Source organism: Entelurus aequoreus, linkage group LG23, assembly GCF_033978785.1.
Source record: "Entelurus aequoreus isolate RoL-2023_Sb linkage group LG23, RoL_Eaeq_v1.1, whole genome shotgun sequence".
Taxonomy (NCBI): Eukaryota; Metazoa; Chordata; class Actinopteri; order Syngnathiformes; family Syngnathidae; genus Entelurus; species Entelurus aequoreus.
In genome coordinates, this window is record NC_084753.1 from 14,600,479 (window position 1) to 14,626,547 (window position 26,069).

Consider the following 26,069-nt stretch of genomic DNA (forward strand, 5'->3'; position numbering starts at 1 on the left):
ATTTAAACGACATATTCTTAAAAGTCCAAAACTCACATAACTGCTACCTTTTTGCATTGTGGGACTGCTGTAGAATTAGGAGTTTTACTTTGTTTTCACTTACATTAGACAATATCACCCTGTCGTTGAAGAAACAAAACGGAAGTACACAAGGATAACAATCTTGTGTTGTTGAAAAAAAAGAAACTCTTTCCCTTGGACAAAATACAACACTGCCCCTAGTGGCTGTTCAACTGCCTGAGGGGGGAAAAAGCTCTGAGAAAAAAGTACGACACCCTTTTTAAATATATAATTTGCGCATTTTTAATTATTATTAGGCTGTACATTATATAATACAATTGAAATAGAGGTTAAGTTAGTTGAGAAATTAGCATGATCTTAAACTGCATATGTGCAAGACAATCCCTTTCCTTAATAACACACACGTTCAAATATAAAACGAAAATGGACATAATACACTTTACACGAAGTAGTTTAGAATCATTTCATGTGTGTGCCTGGGGTCTGTAACCCATCTCCCCCTCCAGCTGCTCTGCAGTGAGAGTACCCAACAGAGGCTGACAGTTTGGATTGAAGACCGAATAAGCGCTCATTTCTCCGGGCCTCCTCGCTGCCGGGCTGCGCAGTCCTGCATACAGCCAGTAGAAGAGGGAGGTGAGGAAGAACGCCAAACCAAACTCCAGTTCTGAAAAAAAGCCCAGCAGGACCACCCAGAGCAGAACTTTGAGCCAAGTGATGCTTGATGTGAGATATTTGAGTCTGGCCAGCCCACTTCCTTGGGCGCTGTCCGGCAGCCGGTCTTTACCACCCTGCAGAAACACAATAGTCGTGTACATTTTTGTTTGTCCATGCATGGAGCAATTTTATGTGTGCAAAATGTATCATTTATTGCTCCAAAAGTCAGAACCACAGGTGCCAAGAAGGGCTGGATTTTTTTCCACTAAATTTTTTACACACTGAATATTTTAAACACACACAAAATTGAAACGGAAACAAATCAGTTAGACGAATTCAGTGTCCAAGCAAAGTAATTTAATTAAATAGTTTTAATTAAAGTAAGTTTATTGCAAAATATTTTTTTTGACAGTGAATTTATGTAACTTATATTTTTGCGTTTGAATTTTGTAAACTGAATTTTTGTTTTCAAATTGTGCTGATAGAATTGAATACAATTTTTTGAGTACAATTTAAAATTCATCCATCCATCCATTCATTTTCTACCGCTTGTCCCTTTTCAGGGTTGCGGGGGGTGCTGGAGCCTATTTCAGCTGCATTCGGGCGGAAGGCGGGGTACACCCTGGACAAGTCGCCACCTCATCGCAGGGCCAACACAGAGAGACAACATTCACACTCACATTCAGTTTCTTAAAAAACTAAAATTAAGTGTGTAAAAATTCACATGTCCAAAAAAAGCTTGCGAAATACAGACACAAATTAACCTCCATAGAAATAACATTTTAGATAATGATCTTGCTGTCCAGAATAGGGCAGCAAGGCTGGTTCTTGGTTGTTCACTAAGAACCAATGTGAACCAAATAAAATGCTTCTCTTTCCTGGCTAACAGTGCAGAACAGGTTGTCAGCTAATACTCTTATATTGTTCAAATCAGTAACCGGTAGTAAAACTCCTGCTTTTCTCATGGCCCAAATAGTTCACATTAGCACTATACATGATCATAATACCAGGGCGTCCAGTGAGGGGCATTTTGTACTCCCTCGTCCCAGGAAGAATGCTTTGCGGAAATCTTTTACTTATAGATCTTTATCGCTCTGGAATAACCTGCCTCCAATTCTCACAGGCATTGAAAGCAAACAGGTTTTTAAAAAGAAAGTAATATTTTATCTGAGTCTTTAAATTAGTTTGCTCGTTGATGATTTGTTTGGTTTCATATTGTGTAGTTATATTTATATGGTAATTATTATCCTGTGACTGTAAATTGTTTGCTTGTTTATTATTGATGCTTTTATTTTTTTCTGTATTGTGTAGTTATAATTATATGCTTTTACTTGTAATTGTATTGAGTTGTGGACCCCAGGAAGACTAGTGGGTTGTTGAGGCAACCAGCTAATGGAGATACTTAATAAAAATCAAATCAAAATCAAAATCTGTCATAGCATGGGGATAAAAGTACCACTTTATGGAATGTTGACAATGAAATCAAAACCCTTATGAAACTATAATCAATATTTTAGAACGGTGATTCTCAAACTGTGGTACGTACAAAAAAAATCAAGATTGTTTTATTTTCCTGTATTCAAACAATGCCTTACTGTTCAAACTGTGTGCCAGTGGGCAAACATATCAAATATACTTGTTAAATAAAACATCTGCCTTGTTTTTAATGAATACTTAGGCCTACTGCACTTCTGTATTTTAATGTTGGTCGTTATGGTGGTACTTGGAGAGCCACGTTTTTATAAGTACAGCTAGTTCCTATATCCACACTACCGTCTCACCTGTATTTGAGAGTTCTTGCCTAAAGAGTGTTCCAAAGGCTCCAATTGTACCACACTTTCGGTTTCTTTATCCAAAGTGTCCGTATGCTCGTCGCCAGGTGTCTTTTCAGCCTGTCGACGTGCCCTAAACTCTGCAAGCTTCTGCTCCATTTGTCAACAAACGTATAAAGTCCACACGGCGAATAATATATGAATACAACCTTCCTGTGGCTGCTTTTTAAACTGATTCCAACGTCAGGCGTTGAATAAAAAGTACTATGACGGCCATTGTGGGCTCAGCCTTCCTTGTTTACACTTTGCCAGCACGTCTGCCGGAAAGGAGAGCGTACTGCCGGAAAGGAGAGTGTGATGTCGCAAGGGTGCCGTTTACCCGCCGCTGAGTGTTTTGGATGCAGCTAGCTTGTTGTTAACGTGGTGGTGAGTTTGATTGTATTATGATGCACGTTGTCGATTAATATGCAGGCTTTATGTGCTTAAACGTCACATGTTGTCATTGGAAATGTATATGATCGATTAAAACCGCCGTCGCGAGTCATCATAGCCACACCTCATTCAAGATGTTGTCATTATAGCTACTGTACCATCCTCATTATGGTTAGCAAGAGCTTTAGTGTGAGTATTACAGAATGTAAACATGTGTTGCAACTATTTTTATTGCCCAGTCCTCTCTGATTATGACGATGACAATACAGTAGAAATGATAGCTTTTACTGTCTCTCCTTTTCTTGCAGACATGGCCTCTGCCCCCGCACAGCAGCCCACTCTGACTGTGGAGCAGACCAGAGGTGAGAGGTCAAAACACAGGTGTATTTGGAGAAACAAAAAAGTTATATACCTTCAAAACTGCTTATGTGTTCTTTCCCGTACAACCAAATATTGCTCAGTGGCCTTGTGGTTAAGAGTAGGGATGATGTTTGATAAGAAATTATCGATTCTCTTATCGAATCCAGATAGATTGTTGTGTATGGGGAAAAAAAACATTTGGTTTAACAAAAGCTCACTTTTATTTTACAAGAAAAAAATAAAAATAAATATTGACTGTTACCACCCTAAAAAAAATAAATATTGACTGTTACTCATGGTATGGTATTTTTATTTTTTTGTCATAAAAAAATACAATCATGTGTGCTTATGGACTGTATCCCTGCAGACTATTGATATATAATGTAGGAACCAGAAATATTAATAACAGAAAGAAACAACCCTTTTGTGTGAATGAGTATAAATGGGGGAGGGTTTTTTTTTGGGTTGGTATACTAATTGTAAGTGTATCTTGTGTTTTTTGTTGATTTAATTAAAAAAAAACAAAAACATGTATTTCTTGTGCGGCCCGGTACCAATCGATCCACGGACCGGTACCAGGCCGTGGCCCGGTGGTTGGGGACCACTGTTGTAGGCTACGAGTGAGCATATATGGAAATTAACCGGCAACAGTTAACGTTAGTTACTCACCGCCACTATCACTGGAATTGGCGCTGCAGGTTGAAGAGGGGCGTGCTTCGTCGCTGCTTCTCCACGACACCTTTCTTTAACCTTCAGGTTATGTGCAGCCTGAACATGTTTCAACATGCTTGTTTTACTCCACACCCCTTACATGAGAGCGAAGCCTGGCAATAATTGCAGATAGCAGTTTCCTCGTAGTATTTTTTTGTAAAATGAAGCCATGCCTTGAGGCGTTTTTTCCGGTCTATTGTTGTTGCTGCTTTCTGTATCTGCCGCCTAATGACTGAGCTATGTCTATTCCTGGGACGTGCCACAGGGCATTTCCTAGTAAAAAAAGGGATTTGTTCCCAGGGATTCAAATAAAGAACCAATTCTTTTTCTTTACTATAGTGGCCTCGATAACGGGACCCGGTTCTCAAAAAGGGATTAGAGTCCATGGAATCGGTTCTTTTCTTATCGAACAACCGGGAGAAGCGGTTTCGAACATCATCCTTAGTTTAGAGTGTTCGCCCTGAGATCGGTAGGTCGTGAGTTCAAACCCAGCCGAGTCATACCAGAGACTATAAAAAATGGGACCCATTACCTCTCTGCTTGGCACTCAGCATCAAGAGGTTGGAATTTGGGGTTGAATCACCAAAATGATTCCCGGGCGCGGCCACCGCTGCTGCTCACTGCTCCCCTCACCTCCCACGGGGTGAACAAGGGGATGGGTCAAATGCAGAGGTTAAATTCACCACACCAAGTGTGTGTGTGTGACAATCATTAGTACTTTAACGTAAAGCGCTTTGAGTCACTAGAGAAAAGCGCTATATAAATATAATTCACAAACTTTAACTTTTAACTTGGGCACCCAACAATTCAATCCGATTTCACGGGTGATGATTTGATTCAGAAATGATTCCCAATTCAAACACACTCTCGTAATGTATTATTTGGGATAATGATTCTATTTTTTTATTTTTTTTTACAAAACAGGTTACTGGTTAGAAACGCCCCTTCTGGTTGCGTGTAGATGTCCTAAAACAATATATTTTTTAAATTACAGATGTCCGATAATATCGGCCTGCCGGTGGAATCGTTACAACCAAGAATTGAATCGTGTGGTGCCTAAAGATTCACAGCTCTTTAGTAGGCAATTGGCTCCAAAATCAGTTAAAAAAAAAAAAATTGAAAAAATGTGTTGATTTTTACTGAATAAAATCTAAGATGTTTATAACTTAGAAACAAATATAACATGTATAATTCAAAAAGCAATGTACACATTTAGTAAACAAAGTTAAATTTAGTAAAATAATTAAAGCGAGGTGAGACTTCAGGCAGTTCCAATGGACTGCATACTATAAACAGTTGGTAAGGATGTGTTTTTGCCTAATTCCTGTGAGAATCCTGCATGGAGTGGGACTATCCAGGACTAGCCTAATTCCTGTGAGAATCCTGCATGGAGTGGGACTATCCAGGACTAGCTGCAGTGTGCTCAAACAACCACCAGGTGACACCTGTGAGCAGATAATAGTGCATCATGTCTCTCTCTTGTAGACTTATCAGGTCGGTAGTGTATTCTTCATTCACGCTTCAAGTGAGGGATGAGGCAAAAACTAACCCAGCCCTACTGCCGTCAATTACAGTATTTTCTGGACTATATACAAGCCGCACCCTCTAAATTTCAGGGGAAAAATATTACCATATATTAGTTGCATCGGACTATAAGCCGCAGGTATATGTTGTCAAATTATTTACACATAATTATTTTGTAAATGTTTACCCTTAATTGTTTCCCAATGGTGTCTGTAACACGGCAGTAAAACGGCTGATCAAACAACAGAAGTCATCGTCATGGACCCACCAGCTGCGGAAGCTAGCTCTCCCATCAGCTGAACTGACTAAATAACTCCACAGTGATGTCTTGGTGAATTTACTGAGGAATTTGTGAAACTGAAACAATACAAAAAGAATGTTATTGTAAGTTAATACCAACACAGACACTCGTAAAAGTGTTAGCATATCAGCTAATGCTAACGACGCTAGCTTATTTACATTATGATAGCACGTACAAATAGGTTTGGTAAGTAAGAATTGTTTTAGTTACATTGTAAAACTTACAAACATTGCTTGGAGTGATGAATAGAACGCTATGGACGACTAGAAGACGGAACGGCACTCAAACTCGTCCAAAAGATGCCATAGCACAAACAAAACCACACCATTACAATGCATTTGTTTTATGAAAACCGTTTGCATTGTGGCCGTCAGCGAAGAAAAATCCATAAATTTGCCGCACCATTTTATAAGCCGCAGGGTTGAAAGCGTGGGGAAAAAGTGGCGGCTTATAGTCCGGAATTCACATTAGTTAATATTTGTTGTGTACATACTGTAGCATGTACACAACAAATATTGTCTCCCGTTTCACCAGAAATCTGAATAAAACTGAGTTTTGGCATAGAAATAACCCAAAACTACATTCCATTTGGCCACTGGATGGTACTGTTTAGCACTGAAAGTGCATAGAAAGAAAGAATTGTGATGACACAATTGATGTAATTATAGTGATCAAAGTGTGAATGTTGTCTATCTGTGTTGGCCCTGTGATGAGGTGGCGACTTGTCCAGGGTGTACACCGCCTTCCGCCGAATGCAGCTGAGATAGGCTCCAGCACCCCCCGCCACCCCAAAAGGGACAAGCGGTAGCAAATGGATGGATGGATTATTATTTTTGTGTGTGTGTGGCGCAGTGGTGCTCAGTGAGGTGATCCAGGCCTTCGCGGTCCCAGAGAACGCGGTCAGGATGGAGGAGGCCCGGGAGAGCGCCTGCAACGACATGGGCAAGATGCTGCAGCTGGTGCTCCCCTTGGCCACTCAGATTCAACAGGAAGTCATCAAAGCTTACGGATTCAACAATGAAGGAGAAGGTGAGACGGTCATCTACCTGTTTCGTGACCTTGTGACAGATCGAGGAAATAGTCCGATTAAGAAGAGTCAGTAGCAGAGAGGATACACGTTTAGTTACAATACAGGCCATTTTTGCCATACAAGTGTATGGCAAAAAGGAGGGATGCATTTTTTCACGCCTCCCTGAAGTTGTTTTTTTTTACCTACATGTGTCAAGATAGTTGTTCATTAACACTAAATATTCTGTTACAATATTGCCTCTCACACACCCTTTCTCCCGACACCTCATGGTGCACGCACCCCCGCCCCAGAATGAGGAAATAGTCCAAATAAAAAGAGTCAGTAGCTGAGAAGATACATGTAGTTACAATACAGGCCATTTTTGTCATAAAAATGTAAAAAAAGTTATTAAACCAGTGGTTCTCCATTTTTTTCCCCCTCACGCTCCCCCTGAGGACAGAATTGTTTTCATGCCCCCCTGAAATTGTTTATTTTTGTACTCTTATGTGTCAAGATAGTTATTTATTACGCTAAACAGGCTATTACAATATTGCCTCTCACCCATGTTTTCCCACGACACCTCATGGCGCACGCCCCCCGCCCCAACAGAATGAGGAAATAGTCCAAATGAGAGTCAGTAGCCGAGAATATACACTTTTAGTTACAATACAGGTCATTTTTGTCATAAAAACGTAAAAATAAGTTACTAAACCAGTGTTTCTCCATTTTTCCCCCCTTAAGGACAGAAATGTTTTTCATGCCCCCCTAAAATGTTTTATTTTTTTACTTGTATGTGTCAAGATTAGGGATGTCCGATAATGGCTTTCTGCCGATAGCCGATATTCCGATATTGTCCAACTCTTAATTACAGATACCGATATCAACCGATACCGATATATACAGTCGTGGAATTAACACATTATTATGCCTAATTTGGACAACCAGTTATGGTGAAGATAATGTCCTTTTTAAAAATAATAATAAAATAAGATAAATAAATTAAAAACATTTTCTTGAATAAAAAAGAAAGTAAAACAATATAAAAACAGTTACATAGAAACTAGTAATTAATGAAAATGAGTAAAATTAACTGTTAAAGGTTAGTACTATTAGTGGACCAGCAGCACGCACAATCATGTGTGCTTACGGACTGTATCCCTTGCAGACTGTATTGATATATATTGATATATAATGTAGGAACCAGAATATTAATAACAGAAAGAAACAACCCTTTTGTGTGAATGAGTGTGAATGGGGGAGGGAGGTTTTTTGGGTTGGTGCACTAATTGTAAGTGTATCTTGTGTTTTTTATGTTGATTTAATTTAAAAAAAAAACTAAACCGATAATAAAAACCCGATACCGATCATTTACGATATTACATTTTAAAGCATTTATCGGACATCTCTAGTCAAGATAGTTATTTATTACACTAAACATGCTATTACAATATTGCCTCTCACCCACGTCCCCCCGTCCCCCCCCCCCCAAACAGAATGAGGGAAATGGTCCAAATAAGAAGAGTCAGTAGCAGAGAGGATACATTTTGTTATAATACAGGCTTTTTTTTTTTTTTTTTTATCTTACAAGAGTAAAATAATTTACTAAACCAGTGGTTCTTCATTTTTTACCTCTCACGCCCCCCCAAAAATTAATGTTAATTTTTTTACTTGTATGTGTCAAGATGTTTATTACACTAAACATTATTACAATATCGCACGCCCCTCACCCACCATTTTTAAAGCACTGAAATAAAGAGGCGGTTTGTTTAGTTGCTACATTTAGCAAGTAGAGTTGCACAATAAAAGTGACAAAGGGGTGTATTTTGCGAGCATGAAAGTATTCACTGCGCGAGTGAGAGTGGAGCTCCGCCACCACAAGCCCAGGGACCAAAGTGTGCAAGCCAACCTTTATCGCTTCTGTAAGTGCGAAGAAAACATCTTAGAGAGACTCTTGTCGTTTGACAACACTTGGAACTCCAGTGCTTTACTTCTTTCACCAGGAAGGCAAAGTGGGGCCTGGGGGGACCGTTTGCTTAACGCACTTCTTTTATGGCACAGTGGAGAAATAAAATAGAGCAAAAAACAATGTAATGGGGGAAAAAAGGCTAAAATGTTGATACTAATAAATAAAACCACAAATATTCACTTAAAATTGGTTTAGTTTTAAATAGAGTGAATTTAAAAGTACCGTAAATTCCGGACTATAAGTCGCTACTTTTTCTCTACACTTTGAACCCTGCGGCTTATAAAACGGTGCGACTAATTTATGGATTTTTCTTCGCTGATGTTCATAACGGCAACAGTTTTTCTAAAACACATTCAGAGACGCGCTGAAATGGTGTTTGTGCTATGGCGCCATCTTTTGGACAAGTTCGCTTGCTGCAGGTGCTGCTGGATGAACATTTACAATGTTTCCTGCGGTTATAACAGTGGTTCTTAACCTGGGTTCGATCGAACCCTAGGGGTTTGGTGAGTCGGCCTCAGGGGTTCGGCGGAGGTCAAAACACACCCGACTCATCGTGTAAATAAAAATGTCTCCCTATTGGCGTATTATGGATACGGCAACAGCAGAAGTCACACTGATTTGCAGGTGTGTAATGTGTTGTGAGTTTATGCACTGTGTTGGTTTTGTTGTTTGAACAAGGTGATGTTCATGCACGGTTCATTTTGTGCACCAGTAAAAAAAAACATGGTAACACTTTAGAATGGGGAACATATTCACCATTAATTAGTTGCTTAACATGCAAATTAGTAACATACTAGCTCTTAAAGGCCTACTGAAATGAATTTTTTTAATTTAAACGGGAATAGCAGATCCATTCTATGTGTCATACTTGATCATTTCGCGATATTGCCATATTTTTGCTGAAAGGATTTAGTAGAGAAAATGGACGATAAAGTTCGCAACTTTTGCTCGCTGATAAAAAAAAGCCCTGCCTGTAACGGAAGTAGCGTGACGTCACAGGAGCTAGTATTCCTCACAATTCCCCGTTGTTTACAATGGAGCGAGAGATTCGGAGCGACAAAGCGACGATTACCCCATTAATTTGAGCGAGGATGAAAGATTCGTAGATGAGGAACGTTACAGTGAAGGACTCGAGAGGCAGTGATGGACGAATCTTTTTTCGCTCTGACCGTAACTTAGGTACAAGCTGGTTCATTGGATTCCACACGCTCTCCTTTTTCTATTGTGGATCACAGATTTGTATTTTAAACCACCTCGGATACTATATCCTCTTGAAAATGAGAGTCGAGCACGCGAAATGGACATTTAAAGTGACTTTTATCTCCACGACAATACATCGGTGACACACTTAGCTACTGAGCTAACGTGATAGCATCGTTCTCAAATGAAGATAGAAACAAGAAATAAACCCCTGACTGGAAGGATAGACAGAAGATCAACAATACTATTAAACCATGTACATGTAACTACACGGTTAAAAATTCTCAGCCTGGTAAGGCTTAACAATGCTGTTGCTAACGACGCTAAGGCTAATTTAGCAACTTAGCAACCGGACCTCACAGAACTATGATAAAAACATTAGCGCTCCACCTACGCCAGCCATCCCTCATGTTCCCATCAACAGCCGTGCTCACCTGCGTTCCAGCGATCGACGGCGCGACGAAGGACTTCATCCGTGGGTTTGGCGGCAAGCATCGGCTAGGCATAGTAAGTAGTCCTTGTTGTGTTGCTGTAAGTCTTGTACTTAGCCGCTAAGACACCGATCGATCCCACCTACAACGTTCTTCTTTGCAGCCTCCATTGTTCATTAAACAAATTGCAAAAGATTCACCAACACAGATGTCCAGAATACTGTGGAATTTTGTCGAAGAAAACAAGAGGTTTTTGTATCGGGTCGATGGGGTACAACCACTTCCGTGGATTTTGTGACGTCACGCGCAGAAATCATATCCAAAGGAGTTTTTCAACCGGAAGCGGGGCGGGAATTTTAAAATTGCACTTTATAAGTTAACCCGGCCGTATTGGCATGTGTTGCAATGTTAAGATTTCATCAATGATATATAAACTATCAGACTTCGTGGTCGGTAGTAGTGGCTTTCAGTAGGCCTTTAACTAGTCATTATTAAGTACTTAATAATGCCTTAATATAACCCTAACCCTGGCCCTAACGCTCTAATCCTAACCATAAACAAATAAGTCTAAATTAAGTCTTTGTTACTTAGAATATGTTCCCCACACTAAAGTGTTACCAAAAACATAACTTTGTCTTGAATTTGAAAAAAAAAAACATTTTATTTTTCACTAAAGAAGGGTTCGGTGAATGTGCATATGAAACTAATGTGGTTCGGTACCTCCAACAAGGTTAACCACTGGGTTATAAGCGTTGAACCGGAAGTACAAGGGCCGTTCCGTCTTCTAGCCATCCATAGCGTTTCTTCGCGTGTATTCTTTATTCATCACTCCAAGCGACTTTTATAAGTTTTACAATATAACTAAAACTGTTTATGCTTACTAAACTGTCCCATGTGTGATGTCTGTAGGAGTGTTTTAATACATTTTGTACGTGCTATCGGAATGTAATGACACTAGTGTTGTTAGCATTAGCTAATATGCCAACACATTTACAAGTGTTATGCCCCTTTGTATTGCTTCAGTTTCACAAATTAGTTTATTTTTATCATGGTATTGAGACTGCAGGAAATTCACAGGTATCGGCTAATGAAATGGTTGTATCGTGACCCGAATAAATGTAGGTTTGTTGTGATATATAGTATTCATTCCAACAGCAATTTGATTGTGGGTCCGCTTCTCTTTTTAGGTGTCCTCAAATTTGCCCGATTGGTGAAGATGTACGAAACCCAAGACCCGGAAATAGCGGCCATGTCGGTGAAACTCAAGTCCCTCCTCCTGCCACCACTGTCAACGCCGCCTATAGGTGGCGCCATTCCAGCCTCATAGGAACCATCCAAGTGCCCGTATCAAGTGATTGTCTGCAATATCACCTTAAATGTCATTCCATATTTGCATTTTCAATTATCAACCTCCCATCTGTCATCATGAACATGTCATTTCATGTCCTGGAAAACTGATAAATTGTTTATGACATTAGCGTGCATTTGTGGTTGTATTTATCGACATTTTTCATGAACCACATTGTTTTATACACAATATGTTAATAAATGTTTTGTTTTCAGGAGACATGTTTGTTAACTTGGGAAAGAGACTTGGCGCCACTGCTGGTTTGCACGTATAAATTCGTTCAAATTGCACTGTCCATCTTCTGCTCAATAGACTTGACATTTTTTACTGGACTTATGTTGGCTTGGAGTTGTGTTTTGGTGGCCTTTAGGTTATTTTTTAATGTAAAAATGCATTTTGGGACTTGCATGTGGTTAAACCAAAAACATGTTAGTTTATATTTGTATTGCATAAACTTCATTTCTATGGTTACAAAAAAAACACTTAGAATCTGTATTCTGCTGTTTAACGTAAGAAAGATTTGGCGCCACCCGCTGGTTTGCATGTATAAATTCATACAAATTGCACCGTGCATATTCTGCTCAGACTGACATACTTTATTGGATTTATGTTGCCTTGGAGTCATGAAGTAAATTTATGTAAAAATTAATTTTGGGGCTTGCAAGCGGTTAAGCTAAAAACATGTTAACACTGTTTTCATATTATCTTTATTATGCAACAACTTCCATTCCATGGTTGGAAAAACCCTTTCCTAAAACGTGTGTTCTAGAAACTTGTGGCAGATTTGGCACCACCTGCTGGTTTTCACGTATACATTTATACGAATTGCACTGTGCATATTCGGCTCATTAGACAGAAATTTTATAACATTTAGGTTATATTAGGGCTGTGTTTTGGTGGCCTTGACGTTCTTTTTTGTATGTGAAAATTTATTTTGGGGCTTGCATGTGGTAAAACATTAACCTTTTTTTTTTTTAGATATATTTAATACTGCATAAACTCTTCATGCAACAACTTCCATTTTATGGTTAAAAAAAGACTTTCCTAAAATGTGTATTCTGTAAACTTTGTGGCAGATTTGTTGCCACCTGTTGGTTCACATGCCCGTGAATTATTAGTATTATTTATTGGACATATGTTGTGTTTTGGTGGCCTTGTTAAAAGTCTAAGTTATTTTTGTATAAAAAAAATATAATAATCTAGTTTAGGGCTTGCAAGCAGTTAAAAATTGAAACATGTTAACATTGTTTTCACATTTTATCTTTATTATTGCATAAACTTTGAGCAACAACTTCTAATACATTATTTTTTTTAAAGACACTTTCCTGTGTAACTATTTAACATTAAAACCGGGTTCATGTGACAAACCGCACATGATGAAACTTAATGTACCGGCGAGGACTAAAGTGCATCGTTTCCATTACAGTGCAACTTTTCTTTCAAAATAAGAGTAGGTGCAAACCAGTGCATCACCAAAAACAAAAGTGCAATTAAGTAATCTGGTGTACAGTGCAAAAAGGTACAAATACAACTTTGGCAGTTCTTCCTTGAAAGATCCATAAAAGGAGGCCTAGTCGTCATTGCAGACGAGGTCTCGGAGCAGGCGGAGGAGCAAAAATGATGGTACCTCACTTCTCAAAATGATGAAATATGCTTTCCACGTAGCGCAAGACCTTCTGCCATTCTGGACCGTCCGGCTTCAGCATATCCTCCGTTGACTGCCAGCGGTCCCCATGGAAGACAGCAAGAGGACGTGAGCAGGATGCAGAAACATCAATGCAGCGAGAACCACAAAGTACATAACTGCATAGGCTTTTATTTTATGCTGACTCAGCAACAAGGCTAATCTCTTCCAATGGCATATCATCAATACTGGAGCCTTGAGGTTAGGCCAATACCAATATTGCTGCAATATGATAATACTCGCTATATACTTTTATTTTGTAGTGTATAATGTTTACAAAAAAAAAAAAGGTTTGATCAAGTGAAATAAATCAAACAGAACAATAGTTGGTGTGAAAAACACAAACCTATTTACTATTAACCGTCTGGACTAGATATATGCTGTCTTTAAGTTGAAGTGGAGTGCCAATTGTTTTTTGGCAACACCTAGTGGCCACAATAGTTCATTAAGTGCATGCTGCGGATGCGTTTGTTACTGGATACTTTTTTAATACGTTCTGCCTGGGAGACTAGTATGTGTAAGTAATATGAAACTATAATTATTTGATACTTGTTTATAGAAATGATTCCAAAAAAAAAGAAAAGAAAAATAATTAAATCTATTCACACCCGGATCACGATTTTTATTAACCGTATTCTCGCTCTCTCTCTCATATATATATATATATATATATATATATATATATATATATATATATATATATATACACACATACATACATATATGTATATATATATATATATATATATATATATATATATATACACACATACATACATATATGTATATATATATACACACACACACACGCACTGTTTTAGACTGCAATATTGTTCCATTGAAAACACTTATGTAAAACATGTAAATTATTTATTTCCTTAAAAAAAAAAGATTTACAATATTTGTATATCAAATTTAGCCACTTCGTAATTACAAAACGCATTACTGCAAGTCAATACTGTACATAAAGAAAACTAGTTAGCTGCATACAGCGAGAAAATTGGGAATGGATACCGAACCCCGTACTTTTTTGGCACCGACTGAATTCCACCGGTCTTACCACGGTGCAACGGTGCCATGTTACGGTACTTGGCTTGTGCCTGACGTCACATCGCCGACTCAGCCAGTTCATTGCACTTTGGCGATCACTCCAGCAGCACTGAGAGCGGACTCAGTCAAACTCCCTCTAGGTAATGTTGCCATTTTCAAAGCCAACAAAAAAATTTACCGGTACTAAAAAAAAAAACGCTCCAATGTAAGTTAAGTAAGGCTCCGCTTTCCTAAAAATGTGCTAGCTTGATGCTAATATGCATTGGCTTTGCTATTGGCATGCTACTGATTAGCATTTTTACATGCCGATGTCAACACCTCCAAAACGACAACTAGGATGCAAAGACCTTTTCACTGTACTCGGGGGGAGACGAGGCTGCATATCGGGAGTGGTGCACAGTAAACAACCTGGCCCTGAACACCTCCAAGACCAAGGAGCTGGTCATAGACTTCAGGAGGAAAAAAACAGACAGCCTGCCCCTGGTCATCAGCGGTGACTGCGTGGAGAGGGTCTCCGACTTCCGCTTCCTGGGAGTCCACCTGGACGACAACCTAACCTGGAGCACCAACACCACGGCTAACATCAAGAAGGCACACCAGAGACTGCACTTCCTGAGAATACTCAGAAACAACCACCTCTCACAGGAACTGCTGGTGTCCTAGCGGTGCTCTATTGAGAGCATCCTGACCTACGGCATCTGCGTGTGGTTCAGCAGCTGCACGGCCACAGAGAGAACGGCGCTCCAGAGGGTCGTAAAGACCGCCCAGAAGATCATCGAATGCCCCCTCCCCCCCTGGCTGACCTGTATAGCTCCCGCTGTCTCAGGAAAGCACAGAGCATCCTGAAAGACCCATCCCATCCCGGGCACTGCCACCTAGAACTGCTACCCTCGGGCAGACGCTATAGGGTGCTAAAAGCGGGCACAAATAGACTAAAAAAACATTTTTACCCAAGAGCCATAGTAGTATTAAAGGCCTACTGAAACCCACTACTACCGACCACGCAGTCTGATAGTTTATATATTAATGATGAAATCTTAACATTGCAACACATGCCAATACGGCCGGGTTAGATTAGTAAAGTGCAATTTTAAATTTCCCGCGAAATATCCTGCTGAAAACGTCTCGGTATGATGACGTCTGCGCGTGACGTCACGGATTGTAGCGAACATATTGGGACACCATTGTGGCCAGCTATTAAGTCGTCTGTTTTCATCGCAAAATTCCACAGTATTCTGGACATCTGTGTTGGTGAATCTTTTGCAATTTGTTTAATGAACAATGGAGACAGCAAAGAAGAAAACTGTAGGTGGGAAGCGGTGTATTAGCGACTGGCTGCAGCAACATAAACACGTAGCCGGTGTTTCATTGTTTACATTCCCGAAGATGACAGTCAAGCTTTACCATTGGCCTGTGGAGAACTGGGACAACAGAGACTCTTACCAGGAGGACTTTAAGTTGGATACGTGGTACCGTGAATAAGCAGCTGCGGCTTCCAAACATTTGATCGCTTGCCCGTACGTGCGTGCCGCTATGTGCATGTCACGTACGTAACTTTAGGGAAATATATGTGCTGTACGAACTTTGGTGAGGTGAACGGTACTTTGGGCTGTGGGATTTAGTGTGTTGTGCGGGTGTTTGATTTGTATTGGCGGGTTATATGGACGGGAGGGGGGAGGTGTTTGTTATGCGGTATTAATTTGTGGCATATTAAATATAAGCCTGGTTGTGTTGTGGCTAATAGAGTATATATATGTCTTGTGTTTATTTACTGTTTTAGTCATTCCCAGTTGAATATCAGGTCCCGCCCGCCTCTCACAGCATCTTCCCTATCTGAATCGCTTCCACTGCCCTCTAATCCTTCACTCTCACTTTCCTCATCCACAAATCTTTCATCCTCGCTCAAATTAATGGGGAAATCGTCGCTTTCTCAGTCCGAATCGCTCTCGCTGCTAGTGGCCATGATTGTAAACAATGTGCAGCTGTGAGGAGCTCCACAACCTGTGACGCCACGCTACTTCCGGTACATGCAAGGCTTTTTTATCAGCGACCAAAAGTTGCGAACTTTATCGTCGATGTTCTCTACTAAATCCTTTCAGCAAAAATATGGCAATATCGCAAAATGATCAAGTATGACACATAGAATGGATCTGCTATCCCCGTTTAAATAAGAAAATCTCATTTCAGTAGGCCTTTAAACAGGCCTGAGTGAGCACAATGTGTCCGTCGTGTCCTCATGTGTCATGTCTTTTTGTTTTTCGGACTATAATGTGCAATAATGTTATATGTGTATATGTATATATATATGCATATGTATGGATATGTGCATGTGTGTGGATATATACATATATATAGATACATATCTTCTTTTTTAATCTTTTTTTACTATTTATATTACTAAATTATTGTGTATGCGCCTTAGGGGGATCTGCTCCAATTCCGTTGTTCTTTGAACCTGTTCACTGTAATAATGACAATAAAACTCTATTTTACTTGGTTTAAACAGAAAGTCTCACCAGAGTGGCTGTGATTCCAACAGACTCTCCTGTCCTAAAAGCAAGATTCAAATTTCCCTTCTGGAGGAAAACAAAAACACAAAAAGCACATAAAAATGCAGCATTTTGACATTTCTTCAGTTACTAGAACAGTATTGGCTCCTACAGAGTAACGGTTCTCAACTGGTTTGGCTTTGGGACACACAATCAGTCTTCCTGAAGTTGTAAGACGGGCGTCAACTTCGGCAATGTTCAAATCCAGGCTGAAAACACTTAATTGTGCATTTGACAACTGAAAGTATTTTATCTACACCTCGTTGATTGATTTTTATTTTAAATTATTCTCATTGTATTTCTGATTGTTTTCTGATTTTAAATTTGAAAACATTTTATTTTTGCCTTTTTGAAATTTCTGTAATTGCCTTGTGTACGAGTTGTTATGATTAAGTTTCGTTTATTTCAAAGGGGACATTGCAATTTCATAAAACACATTACTACACATGGTTAAAAAAGCCAGAAGGCTAGTTTTCATCTGTAGTCCCCTTGTGCTCTATAAACAAACAAGCCTTATGTTTCCGCTCAAATATCTTACACTTAATGAAAAGAAAAGAAAACAACTTAAGTTTAATAAATACTTCAGGAGCAACACGTTTAAAAATTATTTGAGCAAAAAGTGTTTGCTATGGTTTCTTAGTATAGTACAATGTAAGCACTAACGGTATTAAAGATAAACTCCTGACAGTTGTTCGTGTTACTGTTTTATATTACAATGATAATCATTTGTCATTTAATGTGGCCTGCCACATCATTTGTCATTTTAAGTGGCCTGTCAGATGTCACGTCTGTCATTTTAAGTGGACCGCGTCATCATTTTTCATTTTATGTGGCTCGCCACGTCATTGTACGGTATGTTTTTTGTCATTTTACGTGGCCCGGCCACTTCATTTGTCATTTGATGTGGCAGACAATGTTATTTTATGCAGCTTGCCACATCATTTTTCTTTTTATGTGAGCCACCACGTCATTTGTCATTTAATGTGGCCCGTCACGTCATTCGTCATTTTAAGTGGCTCGTCACGTCATTTTTTATTTGATGTGGCCCGCCATATTATTTTTTGTAGTCAGCCACATCATGTTTCATTTTATGTGGCTCGCCACGTCATTGTATAGTATGTTATTTGTCATATTATGTGGCCTGTCACATCATTTGTCATTTGATGTGGCCCACTACATCTTTGTATGGTATTCTATTTGTCGTTTTATGTGGCCCATCACGTCATTTGTCATTTTATGTGGCCCGACACTTCATTTGTCATTTGAATTTGCCCGCCATATTATTTTATGTAGCCTGCCACTTAATTTATCAATCAATCAATCAATGTTTATTTATATAGCCCTAAATTTATAATTTTATGTGGCCCGCTACAACATTTTTCCTTTTATGTGGCATGCCATGTTTTATGTGGCTCGTCACGTTATTGTATAGTATGTTATGTCATTTTATGTGGCCTGTCACTTCATTTATCATTTGATGTGGCCCACTACATCTTTGTATGGTATTCTATTTGTCGTTTTATGTGGCCCATCACGTCATTTGAATTGGCCCGCCATATTATTTTATGTAGCCTGACACTTAATTTATAATTTTATGTGCCATGCCACATTTTTCCTTTTATGTGGCATGCCATATTATTTTATGTGGCTCGTCACGTTATTGTATGGTATTTGTCATTTTTTCTGGCCCGTCACATCATTTGTCATTTTATGTGGCCCACTACATCATTGTATGATACTCTATTTGTCGTTTTATGTGGGCCATTACGTCATTTGTCTTTTTACGTGGCCCGCCATTTTATTTGTCATTTGAAGTGGCCTGCCATGTTATTTTATGTAGCCCGTCACCTCATTTTTCATTTTATGTTACTCGCTGGAATAATTTCATGTGGCTTACCATGTAATTTTTCATCTTATATGTACCGTCACATCATTTCACGTGGCTCGCCACTTCATTTTTCACCTTATGTGCCCCGCCATGTCATGTATCATTTTAGGTGGCTTGCCAGATAATTTTTCCTTTTATGTGGACCGCCTCAATTTTTTATATATGCGACCCGCCACATAATTTTTCATTTTATGCTGCCTGCCACATAATTTTTCCTTTTATGCAGTCCGCCACCTTAATTTTTCCTTTTGTATGACCTGCTGGAATTCTTTTACATAGCCCGCCACATCATTTTTCATTCTATGTGGTCTGGTTTTCCCCAGCATTTGTCATTTTATATGGACCTCCTTATTTTTTGGTGGCCTACGAAAGTCTAGAAACATTAAAAGACTTTTCTGACTAAACATATGCGTTTTTTGGGGGGGGTTTTGACAGAGAAATAAATGTACTGCATGCACTTGCATATATTCTACACATGAATATTATCTCATCATGCAACGCGATTTTTCTTTATTTCAGTTGTCAAAAATATTGTACTTAAATTTCTGCTCATCACCTGACCTACAATGTAAAAGCAAGTTATCCCTCACTCCTTTAGGCAACTGTTTTGGATTATATCATTTATAAATTTATATTCATATTCTTTCACAGTATCAAGCGGCCTTCTGAGGGCAGCCATAATTGCGATAAAAACGACATTCCTGATCTAGAAGTTGGCTTCTCCTATTTTTTTTTACAGTATGTTAAAATATTGCTCTATTTTCAGGATTAATAATTGAATTTCAAGGGAAGAGGGCTTTGACACTGACTATTTCACTATGATTCTTCTTTTGCACAGGCATGGAGCCACACCACCAGTTGTGAGCCAGGGCTCCAGAAGGAAGGCAGTACTTCAGAAACATGTACCTTGTCTGCTGGCTTGAGGCAGTTGTAAGGTATGCAATCGGGCAGGTACTTGTGATAGACGGCACAGAAGGCCAAACCGTCCTCCCAACTGGTGCTGAAGTTTGTGATGTCAATATTCTGTCGCACAAACAAACATGTTCAAGTTGGATTTTGAGCCGGAATTAAAAACACATTCTGGTTGTTTTTTTGTTTTTGTTTTTTTTAAAAAAGCTGTGCTTTTGAACCTCATACTCCTGCGTAAGACCTTGACACCAGCGCAGCAGGGAGTTTCTTTTGGAGCCGCCATGACGCCGCAGCACGGAGCGCAGGCCGTCCGCAGGTCTGAAAGTGTCAGCATCTTAGAGTACATTATTAAATACTTAAATAAAAGATTTATGTAAAGAGTTGGGGTGTCCTGATACGTTTTCACTTCCGACAACGATAGTGGAGCCTTGAATATTGGCTGATGCGGATATTCATCCTGTTATGTAGTGTGGAATGTTTAAAAAAAAAAAAAAAAAGGTTTGATCAAGTGGAAATTGTTATAAAAAACATTAAGTTAGTTATTAACAATCTGAAATGGACGTATGCTATCTTTAAGTTAAAGTGGAGTAATAATTGTGTTTTTGGTGACACCAAGTGGCCACACTAATTCATAAAATAGGCTCATGATGCGGTACTTTGAATAATGCAGACATGTTTGTTACTGGACATTCCAGTAGGAGTAATATGCAACTATAATTATTTGATACTTGTATATATTGACAAATCTGCTGTTTTAGATTCAATTGTTCAATTAAAAGACACTTATGACGGATGTCTAGCTTTTATGCTATCGTGGCCCGACATGTCTTTTTTAATTTCATGTGGCCTGCCTTGTCCTTTTATGTGGTCTGCCAAGTCATTTTTCATTTTGTGTGGTCCATCACGTAATTTTTCATTTTGTGTGGTCCATCACATCATTTTTCATTTTACATGTTCTGTCATGTAATTTTTTATTTCACAAGGCCTGTCTTGTCATTTTTCATTTTATGTAGCCCGTCACAGCATTTTTTATTTTACGTGGCCTGCCTTGTCATTTTTAATTTAAGGTGGTCTCCCCACATAATTGTATGTAGCCTGTCACATCATTTGTCATTTTACGTGGCTCGCCTTGTCTTTTGACTACATATGAAAACGAGCCTTCTGGCTAATTCTGGCTGTTTTAACCTTGTGTGGTTATGTGCTTTATGAAATTGCATTGTTCCCTTTGAAATAAACGTATCTTAATTTTCATTTTACGTGGCCCGCCTTGTCATTTTATGTAGCCCGCCATGTCATGTTACGTGGCCCTCATCATTTTTCATTTTATGTGTCACGCCACATCATTTTGTGTAGCCTGTCACGCAAGTTTTCATTTTATGTGGGCCGCTGCGTCATTTTATTTTATTTTACGTGGTCTGCCTTTTCATTTTATGTGGCTTCCCACATAATTTTATGTAGCCTGTCACATAATTTTTCATTTTACATGTCACGTCTCATTTTATGTGGCCCGCCACATAATTTGTCATTTTACGCGGCACGCCAAATATGTAGCCTGTCACGCCAGTTTTCATTTTACGTGGGCCCCCGCATCATTTGTCATTTTGTGGCCCACTACATCATTTTTAATTTGATATGGTCCACCATATTTTTTTATTTTAAGTGGCCCTCCACGTCATTTTTCATTTTATGTGGTGCACCACATGATTTTCATTTTATGTGGCCTGCCACATCATCTTTCATTTTATGTTGCACGACACATCGTATTATGTAGACTGTCACATCAGTTTTCAATTTACGTGGGCCGCCGCATCATTTGTCATTTTGTGGCCCACGAAATTTTGTATTTAATATTGCCTACCATATTTTTAATTTTAAGTGGCCTCTCACATAATTTTTCATGATGTGCCTTGTCATTTTTGGTTTTATGTAGCCCGATAAATAATTTGTCATATTACATGGCCGACCACAACATTTTTCATTTTATACGGCCCGCAACGTCATTTGTAATTTTACGTGGCCCCATACTTGCCAACCCTCCTGATTTTCCCGGGAGACTCCCGAATTTCAGTGCCCCTCCCGAAAATCTCCCGGGTCAACCATTCTCCCGATTTCCACCCGGACAACAATATTGCGGGCGTGCCTTAACGACACTGTCTTTAGCGTCCTCTACAACCTGTCGTCACGTTCGCTTTTCCTCCATTCATGCAGCGTGCCGACCCAGTGACATAATATATGCGGTTTTCACACACACATGAGTGACTGCAAGGCATACTTGATCAACAGCCATACAGGTCACACTGAGGGTGGCCGTATAAACAACTTTAACACTGTTACAAATATGCGCCACACTGTGAACCCACACCAAACAAGAATGACAAACATTTCGGGAGAACATCCGCACCGTAACAACAGAACAAATACCCAGAATCCCTTGCAGCACTAACTCTTCCAGGACGCTACAATATACACCCCCGCCCGCTACCACCAAACCCCGCCCCCCCCATCTCCCGAATTCGGAGGTCTCAAGGTTGGCAAGTATGCGTGGCCCGCCAAGCCAATTTTTCGTTTTACGTGGCCCGCCACCTTATTTTTCATTTTACGTGGCCTGCCAAGCCAATTTTTCGTTTTACGTGGCCCGCCACAACATTACTAATTATGTATGTATAGCTTGTGTGCTATTGTGTGCATAGCTGTTGTGTAGCTGCTAGCGCAGGCCTGGGCAATTATTTTACTCTGGGTCCAGATTTAGATAAAAAGGTGTGTCTAGGGGCCAGTATACCTATTTTTAGGAACACTAATACAAAACCTCACAATAATGATTGAAAGCTAAAAACGTTATGACAGACCGCCTTAAAAAACAGAATAGAATTATTATTTTTTTTACTGAATGAGACACCCAGAATGTACATGAAAATAAAGAATGTGGGATTTACGATATTAACTATGAATGATAAAACACTGAATATTGACAACATATTTTACAATCAACCGAAACGCAACCAAAATACAACAGTGAAAAAAAAACACCTACAATCTGAGATACCTCATAGTGACCATAGTAAGTAATTAGATGACCATAGTAAGTAATTAGATGACCATAGTAAGTAATTAGATGACCATAGTAACTAATTAGATAACCATAGTAACTAGTATATGATGCAGATTCCAACCATTGAAAGACTTAGTATAGTTGAAGACTTACGGTCATTAGAAAACATCACTGCACATTAGAGATGTCCGATAATATCGGCCTGCCGATATTATCGGCCGATAAATGCGTTAAAATGTAATATCGGAAATTATCGGTATCAGTTTTTTTATTATATGTATCGGTTTTTTAAAATAATTTTTTTTAAAAAGTATTTTTATTAAATCAACATAAAAAACACAAGATACACTTACAATTAGTGCACCAACCCAAAAAACCTCCCTCCCCCATTTACATTCATTCACACAAAAGGGTTGTTTCTTTCTGTTATTAATATTCTGGTTCCTACATTATATATCAATATATATCAATACAGTCTGCAAGGGATACAGTCCGTAAGCACACACGATTGTGCGTGCTGCTGGTCCACTAATAGTACTAACCTTTAACAGTTAATTTTACTCATTTTCATTAATTACTAGTTTCTATGTAACAGTTTTTATATTGTTTTACTTCCTTTTTTATTCAAGAAAGTGTTTTTAATTTATTTATCTTATTTTTTTAAAAAGGACCTTATCTTCACCATACCTGGTTGTCCAAATTAGGCATAATAATGTGTTAATTCCACGACTGTATATATCGGTATCGGTAGATATCGGTATCGGTAATTAAAGAGTTGGACAATATCGGAATATCGGAAAAAAGCCATTATCGGACATCCCTACTGCACATCATAATGGCAGGTACACTTTACATCTTAAAATCTTAAGATTGAAAAGCTCAACGGGCCGCATGTGGCCCCCGGGCCGTCATTAGCCCAGGTCTGTGCTAGCGCCTAGTAGCCCATAGCCTAACATATTCACCTTTTGTAAATGAATTCCCTAAAACATGTGGTGTTCAATGGGAGGACTTTTGGAGTGTTGCACATGTAGGAGATGCAAGTCGATATCAGCATCGTATGGGGACACCCCAGTAAAGAGCCTACTTACTTTGTGATGTCCGAATTAAGGTTTTCATCCGGTTTTCCTGCAACAAACACAAAACGGGTAAGACTCACACAAACCCACCGGCCTCGCGGGCAGCCATCTTGTGATTGAACATGACTTCCACATTTACCGTACCTTCTTGCACTCCATGCCCGTGCCTCCATTTTTCCAATAGCATTGCTCTTACTGTACAAATTATCGCATCCTCTGTCGGCTGCCGGCGCAGACTTTTATTTGGCTCACGCTCTACTTTGTGATTTCAAGTAAACGGGGGCGGGATCGAAATTACAACGCACGCGATTGGTCAGTGCACGGGTCCATTTATTACCGTAAAGCGGTGAATTAGTAATTTAAAGTGACGGGTCATTTCCTGGGAGAGCTGGAGCCTATCCCAGCCGCCTTTGGGCAGGAGGCGGGCTACACATGTGGCATTCACACTCGCATTCACACCTACACAGAGAGGTCCAGGCCAGAGTGGAACCCACAAATACCTGGCTGGCTAATAATCACATGATCCAATGTGATGCCTTGAAGGAAAAAGTTGGGCGTGTTAAAAATAGAAGCTTCGGTCGTCCTAAATTAAAAAGGGTCCTTGCAGAAAAGGCGCCTGGGCACAGATGCGGACCGCGGTCCACCAGGTTTCACCAACGCACCTGCATGGAAGCAGGAGCAGCTGTCCCTACGTTTGAAACCGTGAGACGTCCTCCTGGCCCGCGTCGACTCTTCTCGCTGCAATGGAAGTTGATTAGAGGAACATCCGGACTTGAATAGTCCACCTTCCCTACCTTGCACGGCGGCATCGTCGTGCCCGAGTTGATGGCGTTGTTATTCTGACACGAGTCGGTTGGCAGTGGAAGACGAGACAGACTCCTGCAGGAGAACATTTTGGAATACTCATGAAGTGGACAATCTGACTGGATCATAGCTTGCATACAAATATTTGGGCATTTACTGTGATCAATACAACTATGAACATGTTTTTATGTCAGCAAATATGTCTCCATGCAGCTTATTTACCTTTTTGCTCAACTGAAATGAACATTTCATATCACATTATTGTGGTTAAGATGATCAGAGTTGTCCTAATTATCGCACTATTGTAATGTGCTCAAAAAGTACTTATACACACACACACACAATACAAACATCTTTTAACCAACTTTTATTGTATAATTGTGCTTAATGTCTTCCCTATTAAATATGGCCCACCTGCAAAAAAAGTACTATTACTTTCCATTTTGACAGAAAAATACATGTACTGCATGTAGTTATTATCCCCTAATAATGCATTACTTATAATCGCTTTTTGTTCAAATGAAAATAAATATCTAAATATTTGCTTAACTTACAATGTCAGAGCGAGTTATCCATCAAAGTGTACGGAGGTTAATTTGTGTTTCCACAAAAGTTTTTGTTTTTTTTAAGCGATTGGCGGATCGATACTGAAATATTAATACCGCCGATACCAGATTGTTATATCGATGCGCAAATCAAAATATTTATACTTTTGATTAGAGGTGTTCAAACTTTTTCCACCCAGGGCTGCATACTGCAAAGTCTAAGTATGTGAGGGCCAAATTGATGTTTTTTTAACTAAAAAAATTATAAAAACAGTGTCAACTTTGTGTTACAGGTGACTAAGTATATTATTTTTCTAACATTTTTACTCTTTTTATTCCCAATGTAAGACTACAATAAAACTAATACCGTTAACTGCATAACCTAGTTTGTCAAAAATTCTGCCTGCATGAAAATAATGTTCAGTTAGACATTTAACAGCATTTATTATGGTTGTTGTCATTTTTAGAACAATTCATAAGTTAGTATTTTATTTTGAATTAACTAACTAAACTTAATTTAGATTTTAAGTATATTTATTTTTATATTGTTTATATCAGGGTTGTCTAAACACTATACTATACTATACTATACTGAAAAGGCAAGTAAGGGGGAAGGCATTTTGACATATATATTTTTTTAAATGCTAAAAGCAGATATTCTATATATCTAAGGACAAAACTTTGTGTTATAGGTGACTAAGTATATTATCAATTATTAGTTTAAAAATGTCAGCTTTTTTTTTATTACATTTGCTCTTTTTTCTTACATGTTTACTGTTGGTTTTT

At 39.0% G+C, this 26,069-nt stretch overlaps 3 protein-coding genes across 16 annotated transcripts in view; 1 reads left to right on the plus strand and 2 right to left on the minus strand.

The window, feature by feature from the left end:
• Positions 1-297: 297 nt before the first annotated feature.
• saysd1 (SAYSVFN motif domain containing 1) lies at positions 298-2,970 on the minus strand. Its single transcript, XM_062033907.1, has 2 exons — positions 2,457-2,970; positions 298-809 (listed from the first exon to the last, which is right to left on the minus strand). The coding sequence occupies exons 1-2, from the start codon at positions 2,604-2,606 to the stop codon at positions 486-488; spliced, it is 474 nt and encodes a 157-aa protein (XP_061889891.1). The 5' UTR covers positions 2,607-2,970; the 3' UTR covers positions 298-485.
• Positions 2,768-11,946, plus strand: grcc10 (gene rich cluster, C10 gene). Of its 2 annotated transcripts, XM_062033909.1 has the most exons (4): positions 2,768-2,873; positions 3,188-3,241; positions 6,628-6,804; positions 11,569-11,946. In XM_062033909.1, the coding sequence occupies exons 2-4, from the start codon at positions 3,190-3,192 to the stop codon at positions 11,706-11,708; spliced, it is 369 nt and encodes a 122-aa protein (XP_061889893.1). In that variant the 5' UTR covers positions 2,768-2,873; positions 3,188-3,189; the 3' UTR covers positions 11,709-11,946. The 2 variants fall into 2 exon arrangements, with proteins under 2 accessions (XP_061889893.1, XP_061889892.1); XM_062033908.1 differs by lacking the exon at positions 2,768-2,873 and having other exon boundaries at positions 3,154-3,241.
• A 1,021-nt stretch (positions 11,947-12,967) lies between these two features.
• LOC133640451 (cytospin-A-like) overlaps positions 12,968-26,069 on the minus strand; it is a 266,085-nt gene continuing 252,983 nt past the window's right edge. For 10 of the 13 annotated variants that reach the window (XM_062033886.1, XM_062033884.1, XM_062033887.1 and 7 more), the window contains 7 exons: positions 24,729-24,813; positions 24,597-24,672; positions 23,947-23,983; positions 20,031-20,127; positions 19,807-19,923; positions 16,980-17,039; positions 12,968-13,447 (listed from right to left, as the gene is read on the minus strand). In XM_062033886.1, coding sequence (XP_061889870.1) covers positions 13,358-13,447; positions 16,980-17,039; positions 19,807-19,923; positions 20,031-20,127; positions 23,947-23,983; positions 24,597-24,672; positions 24,729-24,813 — 562 coding nt within the window. In that variant the 3' untranslated portion in view covers positions 12,968-13,357. Of the gene's footprint in view, positions 13,448-16,979; positions 17,040-19,806; positions 19,924-20,030; positions 20,128-23,946; positions 23,984-24,093; positions 24,471-24,596; positions 24,673-24,728; positions 24,814-26,069 lie in introns of those variants that run through there. The other 3 variants (XM_062033881.1, XM_062033888.1, XM_062033889.1) reach the window with 3 other exon arrangements.

What these genes read in the sequence shown, in the direction of transcription:
- saysd1 (XM_062033907.1), bottom strand. Translation starts at nt 2,606, where the DNA reads ATGGAGCAGAAGCTTGCAGAGTTTAGGGCACGTCGACAGGCTGAAAAG. An exon ending in GCAAGAACTCTCAAATACAG is followed by an intron (nt 810 to 2,456) that starts GTGAGACGGTAG and finishes GTGTTTCTGCAG; the next exon opens with GGTGGTAAAGACCGGCTGCC.
- grcc10 (XM_062033908.1), top strand. Translation starts at nt 3,154, where the DNA reads ATGATAGCTTTTACTGTCTCTCCTTTTCTTGCAGACATGGCCTCTGCC. An exon ending in GACTGTGGAGCAGACCAGAG is followed by an intron (nt 3,242 to 6,627) that starts GTGAGAGGTCAA and finishes TGTGTGGCGCAG; the next exon opens with TGGTGCTCAGTGAGGTGATC. An exon ending in ATTCAACAATGAAGGAGAAG is followed by an intron (nt 6,805 to 11,568) that starts GTGAGACGGTCA and finishes TTCTCTTTTTAG; the next exon opens with GTGTCCTCAAATTTGCCCGA.